Source organism: Mirounga leonina, unplaced genomic scaffold (genome assembly GCF_011800145.1).
Source record: "Mirounga leonina isolate KUSES-001 unplaced genomic scaffold, KU_Mleo_1.0 Mir_94, whole genome shotgun sequence".
NCBI lineage: Eukaryota > Metazoa > Chordata > Mammalia > Carnivora > Phocidae > Mirounga > Mirounga leonina.
Genome location: NW_023270855.1, coordinates 47,165,735 through 47,191,351, shown reverse-complemented (window position 1 = coordinate 47,191,351; position 25,617 = coordinate 47,165,735). Strand labels below are relative to the sequence as shown.

At 49.6% G+C, this 25,617-nt stretch overlaps 1 protein-coding gene across 1 annotated transcript in view; it reads right to left on the bottom strand.

Moving 5' to 3' along the window:
* Nucleotides 1-12,826, bottom strand: part of MED26 (mediator complex subunit 26) — a 53,567-nt gene extending 40,741 nt beyond the window's left edge. Inside the window, exon 1 of the mRNA XM_034998661.1 lies at nt 12,452-12,826. Within this exon, the coding sequence (XP_034854552.1) occupies nt 12,452-12,523 (72 nt within the window). The 5' untranslated portion in view covers nt 12,524-12,826. The remainder of the gene's footprint in view (nt 1-12,451) is intronic.
* Nucleotides 12,827-25,617: the final 12,791 nt, after the last annotated feature.

The following is a 25,617-nucleotide window of genomic DNA, read 5'->3' as shown; positions in this document are numbered from 1 at the left end:
AAGTAACAGAAAAGCCAGCTCAAAAGGGCCTCATCCAGAAAAGAAGCCACTGGCTCACTTAACTGAGAAGTTCAGGCAGGGCTCGCCTTGGGCCCGTCAGGCCATGGTGACTTAATCCTCCCTCAACTCCCTGGGCTGGTCTCACTCCTGGGCAGGTTGTCCCCAGGCAGGAGACCCTAGCAGCAACCTGCTCATATCCTCTCCCATTCATGTCTCCACCCCAACCACACCAGCAAAGTGCTAAAACTTTCACAGGCTCTGACTGGGTCATAGGCCTATCCTCAAACCACTGGCCAGGAAGATGCAGCCCTGTGGCTGGCTAGTTCCCAGTCACTAATCATCCAATAGGCATGGACCAGAGGGTAAGGACAGGAACTGGCAGCTAGAGGGGCTGCCCACTACGGGGCCTGTGAACTGTTAGCTGCCATGTATGTCGATACCCAGGGCACTTCAGGATTGGGGCCACATTCCATTCTCAAGAGCCTTCCGAAGCAGCGTATGTACATCCTCCTGAGAAAATGAAGGCTGAAAACCTGACCTCATCCAAGGCTGCAGAAAAAAAAAAAGATTCCAGTTTAGTCCTGTCTAATGACAAAGCCCAAGTTTTCCACCCAGAGAAAGACTGTCTTCTCCACTATATGCTACCTCAAGAACTCAGACTTTACCCAGCCAGCCACACAGCCCCAACAGAGGGGATGAAATGTCTGTGTTTTGGGACATCCACTCTTCAGCTGGTGTGGAGAGGAGAGCAGGAGGCCGACCAGCTGCTCAGCAGCTGCACTAGACCTCCCTGGAGATCCCATTTTGCAGGAAGGGGGCTGCCACAGGAGGGGGACCCCAGGACAACTCTGAGGTTGCCTGCAGAGTGGTGGCACCACCAACCACCACAGAGTAGCATACCAAGGGCAGGAGGAAAGAAGGTGCCTCCACTCTAGAATGGGCTGCTTGCACATCCAGGACAACAGTCAGCTGGAGAGAGAGGGTTCAGGTGCTGCTGGAAGCCATGGCTCTAAGAGTATCTGGGAAAAGCCTGAAAGGCAGACAGGGCCTTGGTAGTGCTAGGCAAAGCCAAAACACTCAGGGATAAGGAGGCCCCATGGGCATAGAGTTTGGAGAGAATGGAATGGCCAACACAGCAAGGTGCAAGGGGAACGGTGGACGATGGGAACCGATCAGTGTTAGGCCTCAGGCCTCGCTCACCCCTGCAGAGGTGCACTTAGCACTAACCCTATAGTGGGGAACTGCAGACAGCACGATGACCCAGGAAGACAGCCTGGAGTGACAAACAAAAGTACATTCTTGGGCCCAGGGTCAGCTCATCTCACAAAGCAGATGATGGCACTTCCTATTTCCCAATTTGGGGGAGCCCACCTCCCAACAGATAGAAAACCATGTTCACTGTAATCCTAACAAGAGTGTCATCCCCAGGGCGACAAACAGGTGCCCACTCCCCTCTAAGTGGAGCTGACAGGCAGGTTCACCAGAAACCCTAAGTCAGTCCCACCCCCGACCAGTGTCCTTACCATTTCTGTCCTGCCACATGGGAGAATGATAGCAGGCTGGGGGGCACCTATTGTTTTTGTCTGAACCACAGACCCTGCTTCTACATGCTCCTCCCTGACTTCCTGTGGACACTGCCATTTTCTTACAAGGCCCCCTTCACCCTCAAACCAAGCCAGAGTGATTCTCCAGTTTTCAAACTGGAAGCAAGAGAGCAAATCCCCTCTTCTTCAATGGCCTACCTGTCAAGAGGTCAAACTTGAGCTGCTGCATTTCCCACCACGTGGAAGAAGTCTGTCCATAAGACAGAGACACACATGGGCTCACAAACACCACTCTGACTCAGTGATGCGGTGAGGGAGGTTACAAGCAAAGGAAGGACAAGCTCACATAACACCTGGGAGGGTGATGTTTCTGCCCTTTGGTGAGAAGTTAAGTTCCTGCATTCAGTGGCAGCACTGCCTTGTCACCAACCTTCAAACTGAGAATTGTAAATGCTTGAGAAGCTCCTCTAAAATAGAAGTGAAAGTGAAATATCCATTCACAAACCTTTCCTCCCATGGTCATACCAAAAACCTAACATGTGGCCCACTTCTGTCACTGCTAGGCTACCAGCATCCAGCAAGGTGGGGGTGTGGGGAGCAGACATCACCAACTTCAGGTTGGTGGTTGGGGGTGGTTCCCCCCCCCCCCCAAACAAAGGGAAGGAAAAATGGAGAAGGCCGTGAAAGATCATCTGACCCTACCCTTCTCAGTTAACCTAAGGGGAAGAAGCCAGGCCCGGAAGTGCAGGTAGCAGTTTCCGGTTACCCAGGTTAACCAAGGGCAGAGGAAATGGGCAGGACAATCAGCTCTGAACAGACCATCCAGTGCCCATCCATTCCTCTGAGCCAAGAGGACAGAAGTGTGGAGAACTCAACTCTCGCCTGTTCATCGGGGCTGCTTCCGAGCTACAGGAGGGCTGTGTGAATCTGGGCGTCTGGACTGCACCATGTGCCCCTGCCTGGGCTGGGTGCAGCACCAGGAGAGATGACGGGGACTGGGGAACAAGCAGCACTTGTTGGCAGGCTCTCCAAGACTCCCAAAGTGCTCCTCAGCCCAGGATGGGATCAGAAGCTGCACCCCAGCACTGGCGCTAACACAAGGTAACAGCAAAGTACCCAAGTGTGACTACAGGCAAATCAGGGTCTGCGGGTACAACCAGGAGTGCGTACTCAGAACCCCGTGCTGTGACCTCATAACATCCAAATCATTCCATTGCTTACTCCAGACCTTACATTTTAGTAACACCCATTTTTGTATCTGGACCCAAATCTCCCAGGCCAGCATCATGCCCAACTATTTGATGGTATTATCAAAGAGATGATTAAACTGGCATGCATTCAGGGGCATTGTCAGATTGCCCCCCACCCCATTACCCCCTCCCACCAACAGGACCCTGATGTTTCCTGGAGGAACCCCCTCTATTCTGGGCCGGTATGGGTAGAACTACACCATGCCCAGATTTAGGGGTGCACCAATCAACACTAATTCCATCAAAGGCCAGAGAAGGCACCAGGAAATGTCTGCTGAAACTTCTGGAAAAGCATCACTTTCTCTTCCTTCCCCTGGATGATGGTCAAAGAAGGCGAATCCCCAACTGGGGGAGCTGGGAGGAAGACACCCCACTGTGTGAAGGGAGCACTACAAAAGAGATGGAGCAAAGCCAGGTCCTCACCTGAGAACAGACTCACCTCTGAGCCTCTGAGTGGCACAAGCCAATCAGCCCTTTTGCATTTACGTTCCTGTCATAAGCACAATACGACCCTCCCTCTAGGGTTGGCTGGCCAAAAGAATTAGTAGAAGTAGAAGACAAGTGCTCTGCTGGCATCTAACTGAACACCTGAAGGAAATAATGTGAAACAATTAGCGAAAAGGGTACACTGTTCCTACTGTATACCCTACACATCGGTGTCGCTCATCCACAGACAAGACTAAAAAGTCAGCTTGCCAACTGTTTGCCTGGCACACCTGCAAGATGCACGGGGTAGATAAAGTTGGAAAGCGTCTACCTGAAGTGGATTCCAGAAGGGCTGGCCTTAAAAAGAGGAGGGCAGTTAGCTACCTTCGCAATCACCTGGGGAAAGAGAACGTGGCCACGGCCCCATTCTCCAACCTGAGCTGAGCCAGGGACCTGATGGCAAGAGGGGTCAAGAGAGCTAACAGAACTGGGGGGGAGGAGGACAAGAAGAACCCAGCCCCCAGGTGTGCAAGGAGAGCTGTGGCCAGCTTGGTGGATCAGGTGGCTACCCAGAACCAAGTGTGGCCAGAGGTGTGGGTAGGGGATGGAGCCGAAGGTACAAGTATGGGCAGGGCAATGGGGCTCCCAGTGCCTGGAAGAGGGCTGCCAGGCCGCCTGCTGAGCTCTCAGTGTGAGCCGTAGTCACATATACATGAGTCTTCCGTGAGAGGACCACAGAACCACCACCACCACGCCCACCACAGAGTCAAGGCCGGCCACAGCCAGCCACCTATGAAATCACTCTGCACACCGTGGGCAGGTGACTGGCATCTCCACAGCAGTCATGAGCTGACCCACCACAGGATTTAGCCTGGAAGAAGCATCACCCACTTTCTGGCCCTGATGAAACCCAGGGGAGAGGGGTGTCCAGGAAGGGTCTGGTTTGTCATGGGACCAGAGAGTCCCAAGGCAGCACTTGAACGGTATCTCCAGGGTCCACAGACAGTCAGGGACCTAAGATTAAGAGTCAACTTTTCTCTGTCAGGGGTGAAAAATGCCAGCCAAGAGACAGGAAAAAAACACCTCACACCTTTCCCTCAGCCAGTTCAAGAGAAAGCACAAAGCATTTCAGGTACAACTTTCCTCCCAGCCTAGCATAAAAACATACCACAGACAAATCCAGCATGAGGATCCAGACTCGGGCAAGAGGGTGTAATGCCTACCTTGTACCTACTATGCTCTCTGAGGTGACATGGGAGGTGGCAGCAGGTGGGTGAGGCCTGGTGGGGGGTGAGAAGAGGAGGATTCCCAATCCCAGTGTGATCCCTTCTAGCTGTGTGTCTACTAAACCTCAGTTTATGCACCAGTACCTCCTTCCCTGTGTTGCTGTACATACTAAATGTTTTGAATTTGTGAGAAGCACTGAAAAGTACCAGCCCCTAGTACCTGCTCGATAAGTGCTGACAGCCAACTCCCGAGATCAGCCCTTTTCACGGGAAGATCAACAAGCTTCTGAGCACCGGCTTGCTATGTAAGTCCTAGAAACATGGGGATTAACTCATGCTTCACTACCAAGGAGCTTGCAATCCCAAGGAAAATGTAATCAACAAGACCTGTTATCAGCAGGAATGTAGGGTTTTTAAGTTATGTAGAGTGCCTGAGGGCAACTGTCTGGGATGAAAGCAGGAAAGGTTTCTGGAAAAGGAGAGCAGTAGGGATGACAGTAGGCCACAAATGTGAGTTGCAGAGGGTCCCATCCTAGGTGTCACACACAAACAAGGACGGTTAGCTTGCAGATTTAAGTGGGGGCTGTTTTGATGATAAGACACAACTTCATTTCAAAGCATGACTAGATTAGGAGTAGCTTCTTTCCTTGAATTTTCGCAAAAAAACCAGCTAAGAAAAGTACACTGTCATTATGTGGAAGCTCTGAGTATTTCTGATCATAGAAATGGATCCCTGAGGGCGCCTGGGTGGCTCAGTTGGTTAAGCGACTGCCTTCGGCTCAGGTCATGATCCTGGAGTCCCTGGATGGAGTCCCCTATCGGGCTCCCTGCTCGGCAGGGAGTCTGCTTCTCCCTCTGACCCTCCCCCCTCTCATGTGCTTGCTCTCTCTCATTCTCTCTCTCTCAAATAAATAAATAAAATCTTTAAAAAAAAAAAGAAAAGAAATGGATCCCTGACAGGCAAAAAGGTTAGGAGCCAAGGCTAGAAGATTCTAAAGGGAGAAAGGTTGTGGGAACTTCGAAGGAAATGGAAACACGAAACTTAACATTTAAAAACACTTTGTATTTATGAGGTTAAACCTCCAAAGACACAGTGGAGTCCAAATTCCCTGCTGGGCGCTGCTTATGTGGGAGGCAGGAGACTGTCATTAAGCCCACTACTTTTGAGCCTACCAGCATCGGGTATAGGCCCATAGTGTCCTCTGCAACACTAGAGAGGTCATTAATCTCTACTCTCCCCTAAAATGAAGACGGAGCATCTACCTCTAGGACTAATTCAGAGAACAAACCAGTATGCAAAGTGTTCCACACTGTACCTGGCACATAGTAGGTGCTCTGTAGGCTGCGGCTGTCCATTTTACAGCCTCCAGTGGATAGAGACAGGAACCCTCACTGCAGTCCCAGGAGCATTCAAAGGCTTTTCAGCCCCACCTGCCTGGCAGTGGCACATCACCTGATGTGACCCTTCTCCTTTTTTAGTGGACTCCTCACACAATCACAGAACCTCCAGGAACTCATGGGCAGGAGTCTGGGGGTCCAGATGGAAGGCCCAGGCATGTCTGCACATCCACTTGGCACAGTGGTTCTGGACTGTCTCAAGCCAGCTCTGACAATAATCAAGAGCTCCCCCAAGTGCAGCAGGGCCTACCTCCCAGGACCTCCTTCCCCTTCTAGGTTTGCCTCAGAAAGCCACACAGAGCAAACCTAACCCCAGGGTGAAAAAGCTCTTCAACTACTTGAAAGCAGACCCCAGGCCCTTCACAGAGCCTGACACTTGCCCTCTTCCCATCCCACTGCTGAGAAGGCAAACTATTCAAGGATTTGCCAGCCATCCCTCCAAATTGTTTCCCTCGGGTCAGAGACGAACCAAGAACAGACTTCCTGCATCTGACTCTAAAACTTATCATTCTGAAAACTCAAATTATGAAGTGTTCTAGAAGTCATTTCATGCTCCTCAAAATTCTGAACTACCTCTGAATAAGACAAGCAAAGAACTGTTCCATTTAGACCTAAGAGCTGTAGCCCTGTAAGACCACCCCTGCCCACCCCCAAGCTCTACCCCACCCCAGACTGCCCATGTGCACATTCTCTTCCTGTTCCAGGTCCCTCGAGGGCAGGGGCTGGGCACCTCCAGGTCTGAACCCCCCACAGCCAAAACCATAAGCAATTGCTAGAAATGTTTATTCAACTGCTGAGCCACCTTTTTTAGTTTTACCAGATTTCTCCATAAACAGTGTGTATCAGTTGGTGACTGAGATGTTAGTGTATGGCCTCCCCAGACCTGGAATTCAGAGACCACTATTAACCTGCACATGCAGAATATTGGTATGTCTTCCTTATGCAGGAAATACCCTCTAGTTCATGGAATCCCCACGTCAATACTTGCTCAGTTCCACATGTGTGCCCTGAGAGTGAACAGGAGGAGTGTGGGCACTAGAAAGGCCAGGCTAAAAATGCACTGCCTATGCAGTCACTCGCCAGACCACAAACTCAGTCCCCCATTCCAACAACCAGCTGAGGGGTCCCAAAGGGACCAGATAGACTAAGGACAGCACAAGGGGGGAGAAAAAGGCACAACTTCTACTGACAGAGACAAAGCCCCCAGCTTCCAGAAGGCGATTTAGGGTGGGGGCTAGGCAGAGACCTGCCCAGAGAACTGCAGTCACCTAGGAATCGGACTGAGTTCTGGTTCTGGTTCAACTGGAGCTCTGAGAAGATGCTTAAACAGACACCAAAACTGAGGCACCGCTCCTTCACCTAACCCCAAGGCTGGCACCCTTGAGGTGCATGTCCTGCCACTCACAGCAACATCTTGAGCCCAGGTGACCATGGAGCCTTTTCACATCTGTATCAAGACAAAGGCCCCTTGGGCGCCTGGGTAGCTCAGTTGGTTTGAGCGACTGCCTTCGGCTCGGGTCATGATCCTGGAGTCCTGGGATCGAGTCCCACGTCGGGCTCCCTGCTCGGCGGGGAGTCTGCTTCTCCCTCTGACCCTCCCCCCTCTCATGCTCTCTCTCTCTCTCATTCTCTCTCTCAAATAAAGAAATAAAATCTTAAAAAAAAAGACAAAGGCCCCTTCCCACAAGCTGACCTTAAACAGTCCTCCAGGCCTCTGTGACTTCCAGCCAGGACAACATTCTCTGATTACAACTAAAGCCACTTCTGAGGACCACCAGGAGACCTCTGCGAAGACAGAATGTAAAATCCACCTTCTTCTGAGGAAGAGAGTTGAGTCAGAACAAGGACTTACACCTGCTTCACAAGTGACACTTGTTACCTGCCTGTCCCAAAGTCATAAAATGCCACACTGCTCTTTTCAGACATCCTGGCCACATATAAAGAGCAAAGACAGGAACGTCATTGCATTTGGGCAACCAGTGATCAGAGAACATACACACGTTTAGATTTTTTTTTTTTTTAAGATTTTATTTATTTATTTGAGAGAGAGAATGAGAGAGAGAGAGCATGAGAGGGAGGAGGGTCAGAGGGAGAAGCAGACTCCCTGCCGAGCAGGGAGCCCGGTGCGGGACTCGATCCCGGGACTCCAGGATCATGACCTGAGCCGAAGGCAGTCGCTTAACCGACTGAGCCACCCAGGCGCCTCAACACACGTTTAGATTTTATATGCTCTAACATGTTGGAGAGAATTAGAACCTACAGCCTTCCTTTTTATAATTTTTAACAATCCTCCTTTCGGCAGGATCAACAGTATTTCAAGTTAACATCATAAGTGCTATAATCTTGAAGCAAAAAACAAAACTGGCATACAAGACTTATGAAAAGTTCCATTATCAGTTGGCAGTTGCCACACCACGGTATGGTCTGGCCCAGGATTCTGTCCCTGCCAGAAACCTTAAGATGTTTCCAGGACAGGCTAATATCATCAACCTGTTAGATCTATCACAGGTAAATCTAAACCAATTTGTAATCTCATATAAACTTATGTGGGACAGAAAAGGCTCCCCGCATCTTTTCTTACCAGCTCAAGAACACTGCCTCTCGGGCCTCTTCTGAAGCCATCTCTCCACCTTTGAGGGCAGTGTAGTGACATTAAGAGTTAGAAACAGTCAGTTAAACTTTGGGTAAGTCCCTAACTTTAGGGCAGTCACCTCAAATGAAGTCAGCAGAAACAAAAGCATCTTGTCCTCTCCTGGCCACAGGAGGCACCCACTAAACAGCACCGACTGTCATCATGCTGTTGGCTTCTGCACCTGCAGGAAGGGGAGACCGGCTGCTCACTCCACCTCCCTTACAGGGCTGCTGGGGGGAAGCAGGAGACCCTGTTGATGTGCTGCAAAATCACGTAAAGTATATACCTCTGTGTCAAGTTCCGTTAGAATTTTGTTATTTTAAGAAGTTCACAGAATACACCTTGCATTAAAAGAAAAAACTTTTAAAACAATTCATGTTAGAATCTGAACCCTGGATCTGGAAGGAGCTTTATGGGTGCACATACCAGTTCCCAGTCCCACTTTGCAGACAAGGACCCTGCAGCCCAGAGAAGCTAGGCAACATCTGAATCTTCAAATTCCCAGGTGGGAAAATTATCATTCCTTGTGTGTCTCTCTGTAGAGGCCCCTTGGCCTCTGACCACCTCCCATTTGTGCCTGATGTCTGCATAACTGTGAGAAACAAAGTAGTTTCTGAAGTTTCCTGCTGGAGAGCCTGACCACTGGGAGGCCTTTATACAGACATCTTTGGCAAGTTCAAGTCCCTTTTTCCCCTCAGTGCCTTCTCTGGCCTCTCTCTGGTCTGATTGCAGAGATGCTCACCTGCTTTGAGCAAGGCCTGCCTTGTGCCATTATTCAACTTGTTATGGGGATGCAGTACCCACTCCACCGTCTGTCAGACCTATCCTCAGATGCCGGACTAACATCCGTGTCCTTCACGGTTCTAGAGAGTTCTGAATTAAAATACTCCAAGACTGAACTTCAGCACATATAAAAGTCACGGGCTTCATAGGCCCAAGAAGGATTCTAGGGTTCAGTCAGTTTAACCAGCACTTAGCACTCTAAAGCATCCAACCCTTCTGCTCTAGAGAAAAAGAAACAAACCATGCTCATGAAGCCCACATTTTGGTCAGGAAAACAAAGCCTGAACTTCCATGAAATAATGAGTGTCCAATACAGACAAGAACCTAATCATCTGCTGAGGAGACTGTGCTTGGGTGGACGGACTCCAATTTCTGGGCAGAAGGAAGACACAGCCCTCAACTCTATCCACCAAGATTAAGCTGGGACAAACGCACAAACTGCACTTCACAGATTTTCAACACCCTGGCTGACATAGCCACAAGGAGGGTAAGGCTTAGATTGTTCTGAAAAAACTGTTAGCTGCTTTTTGAAAAGGAGTGTAGAAGATTTACTTTATTACTGAGTTGGCAGAAATTATTAACTCAGAGGCCTGCTGTTATAAAAATTCAAATACTCTAGAGGCTCCAATTGAGAACATAGAGACAACTTTCCTCTCAAGAACTCCTTTGTCAAGGAGATGATCAGTTACTTTGTTACTTCGCTAACTTCTCAGATACTTGTGGATATTAGGTCAGCTGCCTGACATTGATTTTTCAAGCAAAAGCTAAGTTTGTTAACCATAATTGCATGCCCATAAAGGTAAGCATTACATGACACAATTCTCTGTCGCTTTTCTCAGAAGAGGTTTAATTTTAGTGTTGGCTCTTCAACACTGTCCCCATTTTTTTTTTCCATGAGCATCTTAAATATGTGTCAACTAACTATCCCAAAGTGGAGTTCACAATTGGGCAAGGTAGAGAAAAGCAGCTGTGCGCCACCAATGCCTTCTTGGAGCTACTTCACTCTCGCCTGAGCCCAGGTCAATCCAGATAAACTGCAGAACTATGGTCGCACCACCTCTGCCAGTAACCTGTTCTGCCATGGCTCCAGTTCCTATATGGGGCTTGCCACACTCCTGTCAAAAGGTTCTTAACAATGCTCACGGATGGTTACTGGCAACAGCGGCATTTAAAGGAGGCACTTTCTTCATCGCTCATATTCAGACAGTTTCCCAATTCCATCCACCACACTTATATTAGAACACTATGCACACCCATTAGTGATGGAGTCCCCCAAAACAAACCATATGAAATGTGAACCCCATGCCATGAAAACAACCATGGGCTTCTATGAATGTAACATATGTGCACACACTAAAATACAAAAACCTGAGATTTGTTTCCTTCTCCCTCTTCTGGCTAACCCCCCTTCCTCCTCTCCTTCCTCTCCCCCTAGGAACCCTTTAGATTACAGCCTTACACAACACTGGAACCCCTGAGGTTACTGCTCCACCTAATCTACAACATCGTGACCGCCTGTCAAAGCGACTCCTGATCCCAAAGCTCTCCTAGGTGGCATTAAGGATCAGTGCTAATATCTCAGCAACCTCTCAGATTCTCCCGAAGGCAAACAAGCACGTGGAATTCAAGAAGTTATACTCTGGACAAAAGATGGAAAAGTCACCCAGGTTACATTTCTCATGTCACTTGTTTTATCCTCTAATATTTCAATCTTGGGAACCGCGGCAGCACCAATTACTGCAAAAAATTCGGAAAGGTTTTATATAGCTTGTGTCTACTCCATCCCCAAAGTCAAAACAAAAACGTATACGTTTGTTAAAAACAGTTACCACTAAGTTAATCTTAATGGGGCCTGAAGACGAAGGATAACAGGATTACTTGTGATACAAAAATCAGAGTCTTACAAAGACCATAACTCCTCAATTTCTACCAAAATTGTACAAGCCAATGTGAGTTACTCCAAAAATACCAAACTTAAAGCATAGTGCTAAGAGTAATTAGTCAAACTCACATAAGGGAAAACAAAAACGCTACAGTGAGAGATAGCTGAGTTACCTGGCCCAAGACAATTTTTTTCTTCGATCCCAGCATATTAAAAAGTGATCTCAATGGCCACTTCCTGGTCTCCCAGCAAATGCAGGGGCTCACTTCATACCTGGATGCCACAACATCTTCCTATTGCTCAACCTGCTCCTGCCACAGGGGAAAATGACCCCTACTGCCAACAATCCCTTGGAGAAAATATGAGAACACCATGAGTCTTCCCCTACACACACGAAGGGGGGCAGAGGAGATCCCTCTGCAAACAGTAGCCTAGGTGGAGGGCCATCTGAGAAAGCAACAACCTGGGGTTAACCCTGACCGTCTAGGTGACAAACCACCAAGCTGGGACGCTCAGGTAGGAGAAGGGAGAGCCGAAGGAGGGCTCTTGAAGGAACAGGAGACAAAATAATCACCTCTAATTCACACCAAAAAGCGGGGCTCTGGGTTGATCAGAGACGCAATGAGCATTTAGGCCCAAAAAGGTAACAGGAAGGATCCCTTCCTCCCCAAAATCATCTACCGTCAGCAGCGATCCCAGGAGGGATCCGGCAAAGGCATGTCCACTCCCAGAACCAAGGGGGGACTCTCCACGCGCCCTGGGCACCCGGCTAAGGACAAAGTAACCAGGGGGGTTCCCTCTGAAGCCAGGAAGGTGCTTCCAGCCGGGAGAAGAGGGAAGGAAGACTTCCCTGATCACCCAGAAGGCCGAGACACAGGCGGCACAGGCTCCCGAGTCATACCCCGGACACCAGTTGCTCCACAGCCTTTCTCCCTCCCCTCCCCCCACGCCGGGAGGACTTCCCGGGGGTCGCGAGTCCCCGGGGAAGGGCAAGGCGGGTGAGCTCCGTCAGAAGCAGCAAGGGTCGTAGAGCTGGAGCGAGAAAGAAGGGAAAGCTCTGGCCTCAGCTCCCGTCTGCTCCCTCCGCCCAGGCCGCACGGAAGCCTCGGCCTCACGTACCGAGCGCCGCCAGACTGCCCGACCTGCCCCCGGCTCGGGCCCGTGGGGCGAGAGACCGGGATGGCAGCGGCCCTCGGGGGTCGGTGGGCGTCGGGCGGGTTCCCTGGAGCCCGGCGGGCGAGGGGCATTAGGGAGGGGGAGGGTCCCGGGCCCACGCGGCCTCCGTCCCGGCCCGCGCAGCGGGTACTTACGTTGCTCTGGGGGTCGATGGCCTGCAGCAGCCGGTCCCTGATCTGCTGCGGAGACGCCGGAGCCGCTGTCATTGCCTGGGCGAGGCGGGGGGGAGCGGCCGGGCCAGCGGGCGGGCGGGCTGAGGCGGGGGACGGGGGTCACTCACTCGCCGGCCTCCGGGAGCGGAGCCTCATGTTCCCCGCGGCGCCGGGGGAGGAGGGGGCGCGCGGGGTGGCGGAGAGGGGAGCCGGGGCTCGGGCCCGGGGCGCCACCGCCACCAGAGGAGGAGGAGGAGCCACCGGAGCCGCCGCCGCTGCTGCCGCCGCCTCGAGAACCAAACTCCAGTGAGCTGCCCCCGCGCGGAGCACTCTGGGTAACCCGCGCCGCACGCAGCGTCGGCGCCACGCTGAGGAGGTTGGGAGATGGGGCGGGTGGAGACGCCGGGCCTGGGCGGGGCCGCGCGCGAGCCCCGCCCCGCACCCTCACGCATGCGCGCGCATGCGCACAGGTCCACCGCCCACCCCCGGCGGAGGGAGCCGTTGGGAGGCGGTTGGGCGGGGCAACGGCCGCCGCCGGGGGCCCCGCCCCCGGCTGGGCCGTGGGGAACTGAGGTTTCCGACGGAAACGCGCGGTGCGCGCCGAGTCCTTGAACCTGGGCGCTCCAGGCGGCCGCCTCAGGGTGGGGGGGCGGCGGAAGGTCTCCTCATTGGGGAGAAAAGCCTTCCCCGTACCGACGGAGGTGATGGGAGTCGCGGGAGAAGCTGCCAAGTTTTCCGAGCCGGGGGTCCTCAGCCCCTTGATCGCCGTTCCTGGGGGCGAGGGAGACAAGTCCATGTTGTGATAATGTGCGCGGAAGGGTCATCTCAGGGGCGCGAGGGGCCGCTCCACCCTTCCAGAAGGAGGGGGTGCAGGGCGGGGGTCTGCAGCGCTTGGCGTGCTGGGATCACGAAAACATGAGACCGCAAAGCGCCTCTCGGGGGAGCCGTCACGCCAGCTTTGGGGAAAGCCCCAAAGCCAGCCCCGTGAGCCCACCGACCCCAGGGTTGCAAACCTGTGTCAACGCCAGGGTTTCTCATCCTGGGCACCAATGGCATTTGGGGCTGGATCACTGTCGCGGGGGCTGTCTTGCGCATTTTAGGATATTCAGCATCCTGGGTCTCTACCCACTAAACGCCAGTAGCACTCTCCCCTCCATTCAGGTCAACCAAAAATGCCCAGTCATTGCCAGATGTCCCCTGTCGGGCAGAACGTCCCCTCTTGAGAACCACTGGTTTAAAAGACCCACCCTGCTTTGCGTGGAGGTTCTGGAAAACTGAAACCCTCATTATCTGAACAAAACCTTTCACAAAAGGAGGGAATTGAGGCCCAAGGTCACCCAGAGTTCTAGGTCAAACCCAGAATTGTTAAATGTCAAGCCTAAGGAGCCTCCTTCCCCACCCCCACCTTACTGCCCTCTTCTACTGCTCTCCGCTCCCTCCGGAAGCCCTGTTAGGAATACTGTTATGAGAAGGGGTGAGAAGGCAGGCTGAGTGGATTATTAGCTGCAGCCTCGGGAGAAATAACTTTTTTTGTTGTTACAGGAAGACCTAGATTTAAAACAGGAGGGAGGCAGCTGATGAGAACCACACGCGCGCCTTGGATCTGTGCTACACCTGTTAGTCTTGCATTTGTCATGCTTCTGGGAAGCATTTTTATTTGCAAAAACGGCTGTTTCTGCACGTGGTTGTGGCTGCTTCCTTCTGGACATGTGAAAAGTTTTACATCACACTTGTAGGAGAAAATAAACATGGGCAAAATACTTCTCTTTAATTTACTCACTAACTCTCCTAGAATGAGGTGCTTTGTGTACATGGTCCAGGTTGGAAACCAGCCCATTTGGAGATACTCTTTATCTCACTTTAGATAAGCAAAATAAACAAGCTCTCCCCCAAGCATATTCTGGTCCTGCCTTTCTTTTAATTTCTAACTCAAGTGTTCAAGATCTTATTTTTTTAATCAAGGATCACAGACAGAAGCAATTTGTTTTGCATGGGTCAGGTCGTTTAAGAAAGATTTGGAAAGCACTCAACTTACCTGATCTTTTTAAACTAAGAAGCAACATTAAGATGACTGAGTTCTGCATGGCCAGCTGTATACACATACCCAGACATAGGTATGCAGTTCAGCTCCATAGATGTGGCACAAGTGGGGCTCCATAAATATTTAACAAATGAATGAAATATTAAATATACTGTATAGACATTAAGATGCACATAGACACAGATATATATATATATATATCTAAGACTGTGTCTACATGTGTGCCCTGAGAGTGTGGGCACTAGAATATAGTGTTATTCCACATTTAACATATATATATGTAGTGGTAAAAATTAAATCACATCGGCATTCAATGGGAGTCTTGAAAACGTTAGCTTCTCTTAGATGCAGGATAGATAACTGCAGTTCACCTGGCAAGACCTTCTGCTTCAAGGAAGAGATACTTGAAATGGCACCTATCAGTTATACAAAGGTGGGGCTCAAGGTAAATCCTCTTGTAATGGTTCTTCCCCAGCAACGTGCCCTTTAAATTAGCTAGGTCCAGAGAACATCCACCCCCCTATCCTGAAAGGACAAGATATTTTGTCCCTGAAAAGGCTGTCTTACCTCCTAGTGAGGTGGCCCCCCAAAAGGTAAGAGGCTCTGAGTCCATGACTTGGCTCTTGCCATGGGAAGTGGCAGGAAGGTAGTTTTAGGAGCCTGGGTGCAGAGCATCCTCAGCAGGCTTGGCAGTGAGGGTGTGGGCTCGTTCTCCCTCAATGAATTGCAGTGGCTCAAGCCCAATAGGCAAGGGCATCACAGAAGGAAGCTGTGAGCAGGCCAGCTCCCACAACTGCTTAGGACCAGTCTTCAACAGCGACACCACATGGTGGCAAGGAGCAACAGCAGGGACCCACCAGGCAGACTCATTCATTCAGAAAGTGACCCCTTAGACACCTACACCCCTGGGAGTTGGGCAATTCAAAGGCAAGAAAGTGACTGGACTTACCCCATTAAAGTATGTGAGGGCTTCGGTGACTAATAGGAAGAATGAAGGCGAGCAAACCACCACCCCACTTTGACCAATTTGTTTGCTCTGAATTTAACATCTGGTGGGAATTTTTTAAAAACACTCTCATATATTAACTCATTCAACCCTATTGATGATCTCAGATGTACCTAGAGATGGGTTTCAGAGTTCCGCTTGGCTCTGCAGCAAGTCCTATTTATTCTAAAAGCGAAAAAATTTTCAATTGGTTTTGAACAGCCCCTGAAACGTCACTGCTTTTAGGAAGGGCTCCAAAGACAGACAAGAGAACTCAAAATAATTTTACTGTGTCTTCAAGTAGGGGGATACAAAGGCACATTAAGAGGCACAAAGCCTGCTCCTGAGGATCTAGTTCTGAAATTTCCAAGCACTGGAAACAGGTTGGGAGCCCAGTAAGACACTGCTGTAAACTGTATTGTCCAAGCAGTGCAGGTGCACCAAGGAGGGCAAAGCCACTCTGGAGCCAGGAGTACCAAGAAAGATCGTTGACAGCATTTCCGTATGTTCATACCCTTTGCCCCAGTATTTCCCAACTTCTAGAAATTTATCCAAAGAAAGCAATCAGATGCAGACAAACGTGTACATACGGGGAAGTAGACAGCAGCATCATTTGTAAGGGCAAACGATTGGAAGCAACCCAAGTGTTCAGGAAAAGGAAAGTATATAAATAAATTAGGGAGTCGATTCGTGTAAACGGGAAGGTTATGGACAGGAGGGGACCACGGGATTCTATAATTCCACTTGGGTAGTGGTCTTGTCTTATGGGTGTACACAACATGTAGAAATTCACAAAGCTGGACATTATGCTTCAAAAATACATAAATAAAAGGATCTAGATATAGAAAGACAGATGATAATCTTAACCATTGAAATCAGTATTGAACAACACAGAATGCTCCCAATTTCGTATTAAATGTTCAAATGTAGTATATAAACCATATACATTACGATCTTAATTTTGGTTTTATAAAAGTATGTCTACTTAATGCACCTGATGCATAGAAAAAATACTGGAAGGAAAGCAGCCAAAATATTTACAGTAGTTATCACTGACAGGCAGGATAACAGGTGATTTTTCTTCTGACACTCATCCCTGAAGTTCCACATTTGCTAGAATGAACACGCGGCGCCGCCTCCTCTTCTCATCCAGTGCTGGGGTTATTCTGACCTCTAGTAGCCTCTAGTTGTCATCTTCTGACTTGGATACTGCTAATCTGAAGCGTGCCCATAATCTCCAAAATCCTGAACAGGGATTTGCTGTCAGGCCTACTGATGGATGTCCATCTAAGTCCTAACAGTCTGTGTTTTACCTACTGCCCCAGTTTTGTATTATTCTTAGTAATAAAGAGAACAACATTTATTGAGTACCTACTGCGTGTCAGGTTGCATGCTGAGGGCTTTACCTGAGGACTCAGATGAACCCCTCTGGGCAGGGCGGTCAGGCCCTTGTCAGCCTCTCCTCTTGACTCGGGGGATGGGGGGCGGCTACAATTTGCTTTAGAGAATGCAGTGGAACCATGCTCCGCCTGGTCCAGGCTGAAGCTTCAAGAAGGCCTAGCTGTTACCACCCAATTCAGCAAATCCACTCCTATCAATCTCGCCAAGAAAACTGAACACCTACACTCAGAGACTTGTACAGGTAAATGTCCACAGCAGGACTATTAATAGGTGCAAGGTACAAACACCAGATGTCCATCAACTGGTGCACAGATGAATGAAATGTACAACCACAGGCTGGAATAGTATTCGGCCGTAAGGAATGAGAAGAAATGAAAGAGAAAGAGCAGCAGCCTGGCAACATCCACCTTTGAAGACCTGGGGGCAGGGAGCTACCACGTCAGAATCTAGTGACAGTGCTGTAGGGCCACTCAGAAAGAGGTGGTGGCCCCAGGCCTCTGTGAAGGAGAACAAGGTTCCCGGCGACAGAGAATCCTGAGCCCCATATGCCTAACCCCAGCAGGCTGGGACGCCCTGGGTGAGGTGCCAGGCATGCAAGCTGAGAAGCCCTTAGGGCTCAGAGCCAGCCCCACTTTGCCCCATCCAATTTCCTGCCCACAGAACTGTGACTCAATAATAGAGGTTTTAAGCCACTTCGTACTGGGGTCATTTGTTATTCAGTACTAGCTAACAGAGATGCAGTTGCTAACATAATCCTCAAGTGACACACGAGGAAGACCCTGAGGTCAGACAGTGAGGAGACACACATGGCCCCTTCGCCCCCAATGGTACAGCTGGGATTCCAGGCTGGATCCTTCTGATTCTGGACCATGCTCTCCCGCCCTCATGGCTCCTTAACTCCTGGGCTCCTCCCGCCTGGTGTTTGTCTTTGGCCATGTGTCCCGTTTCTGTCCTCTCCTGAACCCGTGCCCTGTCCCAACCTTCTCGCCTGCTGACAGTTCTCTCCTCCGATCTGCGGCACACACATGTCCAGGCAGCTTATTTTCTTTTAAGCTTTAATTATCTCCTGTATTATGCTGACCTTCAGCTAAGTACAGGGGTAATGAATTATCATACATAAAAACAACACAGTGCACACCATCTTAACACACACACACATACACACAAAGAAAATAAAGGATCACTCTGTCTCTCTTTTGATTCCACTTTCCCCACTGTGGCCCATGCTTTTTTTCCTAGTAGCTACGGGAACATTGCTATCGATCTCTTTAATTTTCAGAAGACAGACCAGGTAATACGGTTGGGAAACGGTAAAAGCAATTTTGTCTGTTTTTGGTTTGTAGTCATAAAACTATTCTTCTTGCCTTTTTTTTTTTTTTTTTTTTTTAAAGACCTCCAGGGCTCCTGGGTGGCTCAGTCGTTAAGCGTCTGCCTTCGGCTCAGGTCATGATCCCAGGGTCCTGGGATCGAGTCCCACATCGGGCTCCCTGCTCAGCGGGAAGCCTGCTTCTCCCTCTCCCACTCCCCCTGCTTGTGTTCCTACTCTCGCTATGTCTCTCTCTGTCAAATAAATAAATAAAAAATCTTTAAAAAAAAAAGACCTCCAAAAACTTGCTAAAGTAGTGTTTTTGAAATGTTCAAATAATCTCATCATTCAATCAAGTGATCTAAATCATTGTTAGATTAGAGGCTATTATTTCGCTTAATGAATTTTTATGTTCACACAGTAACCCTTATGAAGCAAAGAAATAAAATCAGCAACTGTTCTAATTCTCTAGTGAATGACTTTGATAAACATTTTATTTAAACGTCTCCAGAAATAAGATAATCCTTTCTTCCTCAGTAAAGGAATTGCAGGATAAAGTATCAATCTCTTGTAGCTTTTTCTGCTCCAGACAGCTCTCTTGCTGACACGGTTTGGATCTTGTCCCCTGCTCTAAAAACTCAGGGGCCTCCCACTTCATCTCACTTAAGCCTTTGGCCTTGTGAGGCCCCCTTGTCATACACCACACATCGCACGCATACACACTGCCCATGTTCCTGGCCAGCCTTATTCCTCACCATCCCTAGGAGTGAGTTTCCTCCCCTCCTGTCACACTGCTCACCTCACTACCCAACCAGGTGACCTGGTCCTTGTTCCTCAGAGGAGGGATCTGGCTAAAGTCATGTGACTGGATTTTGGACACGATGACGACTCTGGCCCACAGCTCAGGGTTCCCAGACTGGCAGAGAGAACACATGAACCAAATCAGGTACAAGCCATTTCCCCAAGGAGCAGACCAGGGCCAAGGGACTGATGTCAAAAAGCCACCAGGAGCCAACAGAAGCAGATGGGAGCCACAGTAAAAGATCCCCAACTGGCCAATGGAAATGTCTCAGAAACAAAGGCTGTGTTGTAGCCTCAACACAGAAAGTGATGTGAAGAGAGGTGATATGATCCAGAAAGTATTTCCTACAAACACTACAGGCTACACAGAGAGAAGTGGTGTCAGCTCCTGGCAACACTGGGTCGGAAGCCATTGGGGTCGCAGACAGAGAAACTGCTGCACAAATAGGAGCAAACACCTGTCCCCAACATCGCTGGCAAGTGAGGGACAAGGCAGGGACTCAGAGCGCAGGCCCACGACCCCCTCCCCGCCGTTCCCAAACCCCACAGCTCGAAAAGGCCAAAAAATTTCTTTAACTTTGCATCAGACCCATTTGGTTGGCAAAGCTTGTCCGAGGCCGTTCAGTCTCTGCTGGCCCAGCTCTGTTGCAAACGTTAGGCTGGGTTGCTGCAGATTACTCTGACGAGTGAACGCTAGCCCAGATGCCTCGGGCCGTCGTGGCATATACAGCACGTGCTGCTGGAAAGCAAGAGAAGTTCCGATTTTGGAACTGGCTCTGGTGCCCCAGGCTTCTGGACAGGTCTCCCAGGTGTGCTGGGCACGAGCCACATGCTTTTGTAATCCACGCCAGCAAACGGGTGGTAGAGCCCAAATAAAGGTGGGAGTGCGGGTGGGAGTGCGGCAGCATCGGAGAAGAGTCGGGGGACCAGGCTTTCGTGCCAGCTCTGCTGATGACCCCGGGGACTTCGGGCAAGTCACTTCCCTGGACTGGCCTCAATTTCCTCATCGGGAAACATGGGACAGCGGCGATACTTTGGTCACCCCTTGTTGTGCCAAAACATCAAGGTTATGCGTGGAAAGCCCTGGCACGAGCACTTTGACTTCTGTTCATGTAGCAAAAGACAAAGGGCAGTTCAAGAAAGAACCCGGGCGCCTGGGTGGCTCAGATGGTTAAGCGTCTGCCTTCGGCTCAGGTCATGATCCCAGGGTCCTGGGATCGAGTCCCACATCGGGCTCCCAGCTCAGCGGGGAGCCTGCTTCTCCCTCTGACCCTCTCCCCTCTCGTGCTGTTTCTCTCTCGCTCGCTCTCTAAAAAATAAATAAAATCTTAAAAAAAAAAAAAAGAAAAAACCCCAGGGGCGCCTGGGTGGCTCAGTCGGTTAGGTGTCTGCCTTCGCCTCGGGTCGTGATCCCAGGGTCCCAGATGGAGCCCCACGTCGGGCTCCCTGCAGAGCCTCTCCCTCTGCCTGCCGCTCTCCCAGCTTGTGCTCGCTCTGTCAAATAAATAAGTCTTTAAAAAAAAAAAACCAATCCCACCTCTAACGGCACACACACCACAGACACCACACGCCAGCTCCACACACAGCGTGGGTAACACACAACGCACTGCACACGGACACACTGCACAACACGTGCACTTCACGCACCATCTCAAACACACACACCACAGCTCCTAGAGCACATGACATGTGTGCGATGCACACATCATACACCACACACAACACACAGGCCACAAACTCAGCTGACACATGCCATACGCATAGCCCACGTCACACATACTTGTGCACACACGCCTCTCTCTTACACACACACACAAACACATATGCACAAGACAAAGCCATTTATCAAAATTCCTCCTGGCCTTTCCTGAACATGCAGTGTGCTCTCCTAGGTGGCTGAGGCCCACGGACTCCCAAGTGAGAGTAAAATCTGGATGCAAAGTGGTAAAACCAGGGAACCATGTGTCCCCCAACTGCACCCCCCACCCTTGCCATGGCCGGGGCTCCCTCCCCACATCACCCTGGCAACTACATAGTTCACCTGTCTTAACATGAATCTCAGAACTGGATGATTGCACCAAACCACTTGGATGAGATTTTCTTCTCTCCCTCAATAAAGTGTCACAAAGAGAGTTCAGGAGACATGAGCAAGCAGATATCCTATTTGGAAAAGGTCTGACCGACAGACAGCCCATCTAACTGGAGCTGCCACTTGCCCTGAGAACATCCCGAGCTCTGCCGAATTCCCAGGTCATGGAAGAGGAGTACGGAAAAGGACAAATGTTCCAGAAGCTCTGTTTGTGCCTTTTTCCTTTTTAACCTCAAGACGTGGTGGTGGTGGTTTTCCTCACATTTCCTAGATGCTCTGATGCTTCCATCTTTGTGTGTTTTTCTTCTTTCCTGATTACAAGAGTAATAGATGTTTGGTGTGAATAATCAGTCAAGTACAGCAAAGTATAAAATAAGATTTAAAAACCACAGCCTGATGCGTGCACGGGAAATCACAGCACTAGTCTACCTTTTTGTGTGTTCACAATTTTCCGTAAGAAAGTTAAAGATGGGGCGCCTGGGTCGCTCAGTTGGTTGAGAGACTGCCTTCGGCTCAGGTCATGATCCCAGGGTGCTGTGATCAAGCCCCGCATCAAGCTCCCTGCTCAGCAGGGAGTATGCTTCTCCCTCTCTCTCTGCCCTTCCCCACTGCTCGTGCTCACCCGCTCTCTCTCTCTCTCGCAAATAAATAAATAAAATCTTAAAAAAAAAAGGAAAGTAAGTTAAAGATGGAAAAAGAATCACACAACAAGCAAGGCCTGGTCGGATGTGTGCGGTCTCTGGCTGTTTTCACGCTACAAAAGCAGAGTTGCATGGCTGAGTAAGAGGCTGTGCGGTCCGCAAAGCCAAAAGTATTTACTGTCTGGCCCTGTGTTAGGCCGAGTAACATCACCCCACCCCCAAAGATATCCTGGCCATAATTCTTGGAACCTGTAAATAAATGACGATACATGGCAAGAAAGAACTGAGGTTGCAGATGGAAGTAAGGGGACTAGTCAGCTGACCTTAAGATAGGGAGATGATTCTGGATGAGCCCAGTGGGTGGGCCCAATGTAATCACAAGGGTCCTTTAATGGGGAAGAAGCAAGCAGAAGCAGATGGCATCATGACAGAGACCTGCGCAACCACTGCTGGCTCGGAAGGTAGAGGGAGAGGCCGCGAACCAAGAATGCGGACAGCTTCTAGAAGCAGCAAAAAAGCAAGGAAACAGATTCTCCTCTAGAGCCTCCAGAAGAAACCAGCTCTGGCAACACCTTGATTTTAGCCCAGTGAGACCCATTTTGGACCTCTGACTACCAGAACTGTAAGATAATCAATCTGTGTTATTTGAAACTATGAAGCTTGCGGGCATTCATCACAGGAGCCCCGGGGCAACTTAACCCATGCAGGCCCCTGACGAGGAAAACTTACACTCTCTCTCTCTCGGAGGCAGTGCTGCCCAATGAGAGGTGTCTGCCATGAAATGCACTTGAAAAGTACTCATGACTCGGGGGGCTGGGGTTTTAAATTTTAGTTACCTGGCAGGGAAACTGAAATAGCCATGCGTGGCTAGTGGCTACTGAACAGACAGGCTCGTTACTCAAAGTGTGGTCCGGGGACCAGCAGCATGGACGTCACCTGGGAGCTGGTTGAAATGCAGAACCACAGCCTGCGCTGCCCTCCTGCTATGGCAGATCTACACCTTGCCAAGACCCCTAGGGGATTCTTGGGGACACCAAGGTCTAGATGCTATGGTCGAAGCCGTCACCCCACTTCCACACAAATACTTCACTATGAAACATTAGGAAGCAAAATCCCTCTGTACCAGATGTCAGGGTCAGCTTTCCTAGACCACAGGGAGTCCTCTGAAGTTTTTAATGCCTCGAAGCATACTATTAGCCAAGGACATGAACTCCCAGCTACTGAGTTTCTACTACAAGGCGGACCTTTGACCATCTGTTATGGACTGACACATGGTGTCCCCTAAAAATTCGTATGTTAAAGTTTTAACCCCCAAAGTGACCATACGTGCAGATAAGGCCTTTAGAGAGGTAACTCAGGTTAACTGAGGTCGTAAGGGTGGACCCCTGATCCAATATGGCCGGTGTCCTCGTAACAAGAGAGATGCGCATGTGCATGTACAGAAGAAAGGCCATGTTGAGTGCACAGCAAGAAGGAGGCCATTTGCAAGCCAAGGACAAAGGCCTCACCAGGAACCAACGCTGCTGGCACCTTGATCTTGGACTGTCAGCCCCCAGAGCCGTAAGAAAAATAAACGTCTGTTGTTTAAGCCGCCCAGCCTTGTGGCACTTTGTTATGGCGACCTGAGCAGACTAAGACACTACCTCATTTAAGCTTCACAAAACCCCATCAAGAAGGTCTTTTATTAATAAAAGTAATGACAGCAACAAAAATACTACCACTTACTGAGTGCCTGCCGCGTGTGAGGCAGGCTGTAGGTACGTGTCAAGGCTCCCTTCCTCACTGTCCCTGCATCACAGACAACGACATGGAGGTGCAAGGATGCCAATTCGCTGCCCCACATAACACTCCGTAAGGGACAGAGATGTTTGTAATCTGGCCCAGACCTCTATCTTGCTAGTTCTACCATAACCATCTTTTCCACGTTTTTCTCTGATTCACACAGTAAACTCTAATTAAATGCACCAAAGCTTTATTACCCTTAAAATAACTTCTGCAACTCCCCCAGCATACTCCAATACCCTCACGGCCCACATTTATCACTAACGGCTGCAACAATAACGTGAACTAAATACAGATGAACAGGATCCACCCAATGTCTTAAAAAAAAAAAAAAAAAAAATACTGTCCAGTCTAGGGGTCAGCAAACCATTCTGTAGAGTCAGACAGTAAGTATGTTTAGTTTTGTGGGCCAGATGGTCTCTGTCGCAAGGACTCAATTGTGTCCTTGCAGCTCGAAAGCGGCCACTGATAATACGTAAATGAAAGGGCGTGGCAGCATTCCAATAAAACTTTATTTATGGACAAAGAAATTGGAATTTCCTTTTTCTTCTCGATCCTTTTTCAACCATTTAAAAATGGGAAAACTGGGACGCCTGGGTGGCTCAGTCGGTTAAGCATCTGCCTTCGGCTCAGGTCATGATCCTAGGGTCCTGGGATCGAGTCCCGCATCGGGCTCCCTGCTCCGCGGGGAGCCTGCTTCTCCCTCTGCCTCTGTCTCTCTCTCTGTCTCTCATGAATAAATAAATAAAATCTTTAAAAAAATAAAAATAAAAAAATAAAAAAATAAAAATGGGAAAACCATTCCATCTTGTGGTCCATGAAGACAGGTGGCAAGCCAGATGTGGGCAGCAGTCTGTTGACCCCTGGTCTGATCCAAAACCACCCACTGGTCAAAAGGAAAACCAGAGAGCCATACTCTGAACTAGTTCTTACTGTTTTCTAATTGAAAAATGTGGACTTTGAATTTCTAACTTGCTCTAGACCCCTATGCCCAATTTCCCATGTAGGAATGCTCACTATTACCGAACTCTCATTTCCAGCAACTCTCAGAGAGGGGCTCAAAGCGGATCAAGTACTTTTCTCTGTGCAATAATGGAAATCAAGGGAATGATGAAAACAAACCCCCAAGTAGAATTTACATCTTCCTTTTAAAAAGACCAGGCCTTTTGCTTTATACACAAACAGCGTACGTCTTTCATCAACACAGGAAAACATCGGGAGGTTTGTCAAATATTTCATAAACACAAATGTGGTTAAGAAGGAGATAATGAAACAGTTGAAATGAAAAGAAAATGCCTCACTAATGACAGCCTCGCTGGCTTTTCAAATCTAACCATTCAGAGGAGAGCCGATCTCATTATCACATTGTGCTGCTGGTGCAGAGGAACTCCCGCTCGGGAGAATCACAGGCAGCCCAGAAGGGATCTCTCCCCTAACTATCAAGAGAAATAAAATTACGTTTTGGTCTTAAGCTCATGCTTAAAAATAGCTGGCTCGATTTTCAGCAAATTCGAATGTGTTTATTAAAATCTAGACCACGGGGCGCCTGGGTGGCTCAGTTGTTGGGCGTCTGCCTTCGGCTCGGGTCGTGATCCCGGGGTACTGGGATCGAGTCCCACATTGGGCTCCCTGCTCGGCGGGGAGCCTGCTTCTCCCTCTCCCTCTGCCCCTGCTTGTGTCCCCTCTCTCTCAAATAAATAAAATCTTTTAAAATAAATAAATAAATAAATAAATAAATAAAATCTAGACCACAAGGTGTGCAGATGACTCCACTTGAGTGGCTTTGGAGAGAAAAAGGACACCTCGAGATTCTCTATCATCCCCTAGCTCAGGGGTCAGCGAACACCATCACATATATGGGCCGGAAAGACAACATTTTCATCCGTGGGCCAGATGGTCTCTGTGACAACACTGCCATTATAGCAGGAAAGCTACTAAAGCAGCCTTAGATGATACATATTCGAAGGGGCGTGGCTGGGTGCCAATAAAACTTTATTTACAAAAATAGGTGGCGGGCCAGGCTCTGCCTGGGAACCACAGTTTCTGACTTCTGCTCTAGAATAGCTGGAACTGAAGTGCAATGAGAAACCCACCAAAGGAGG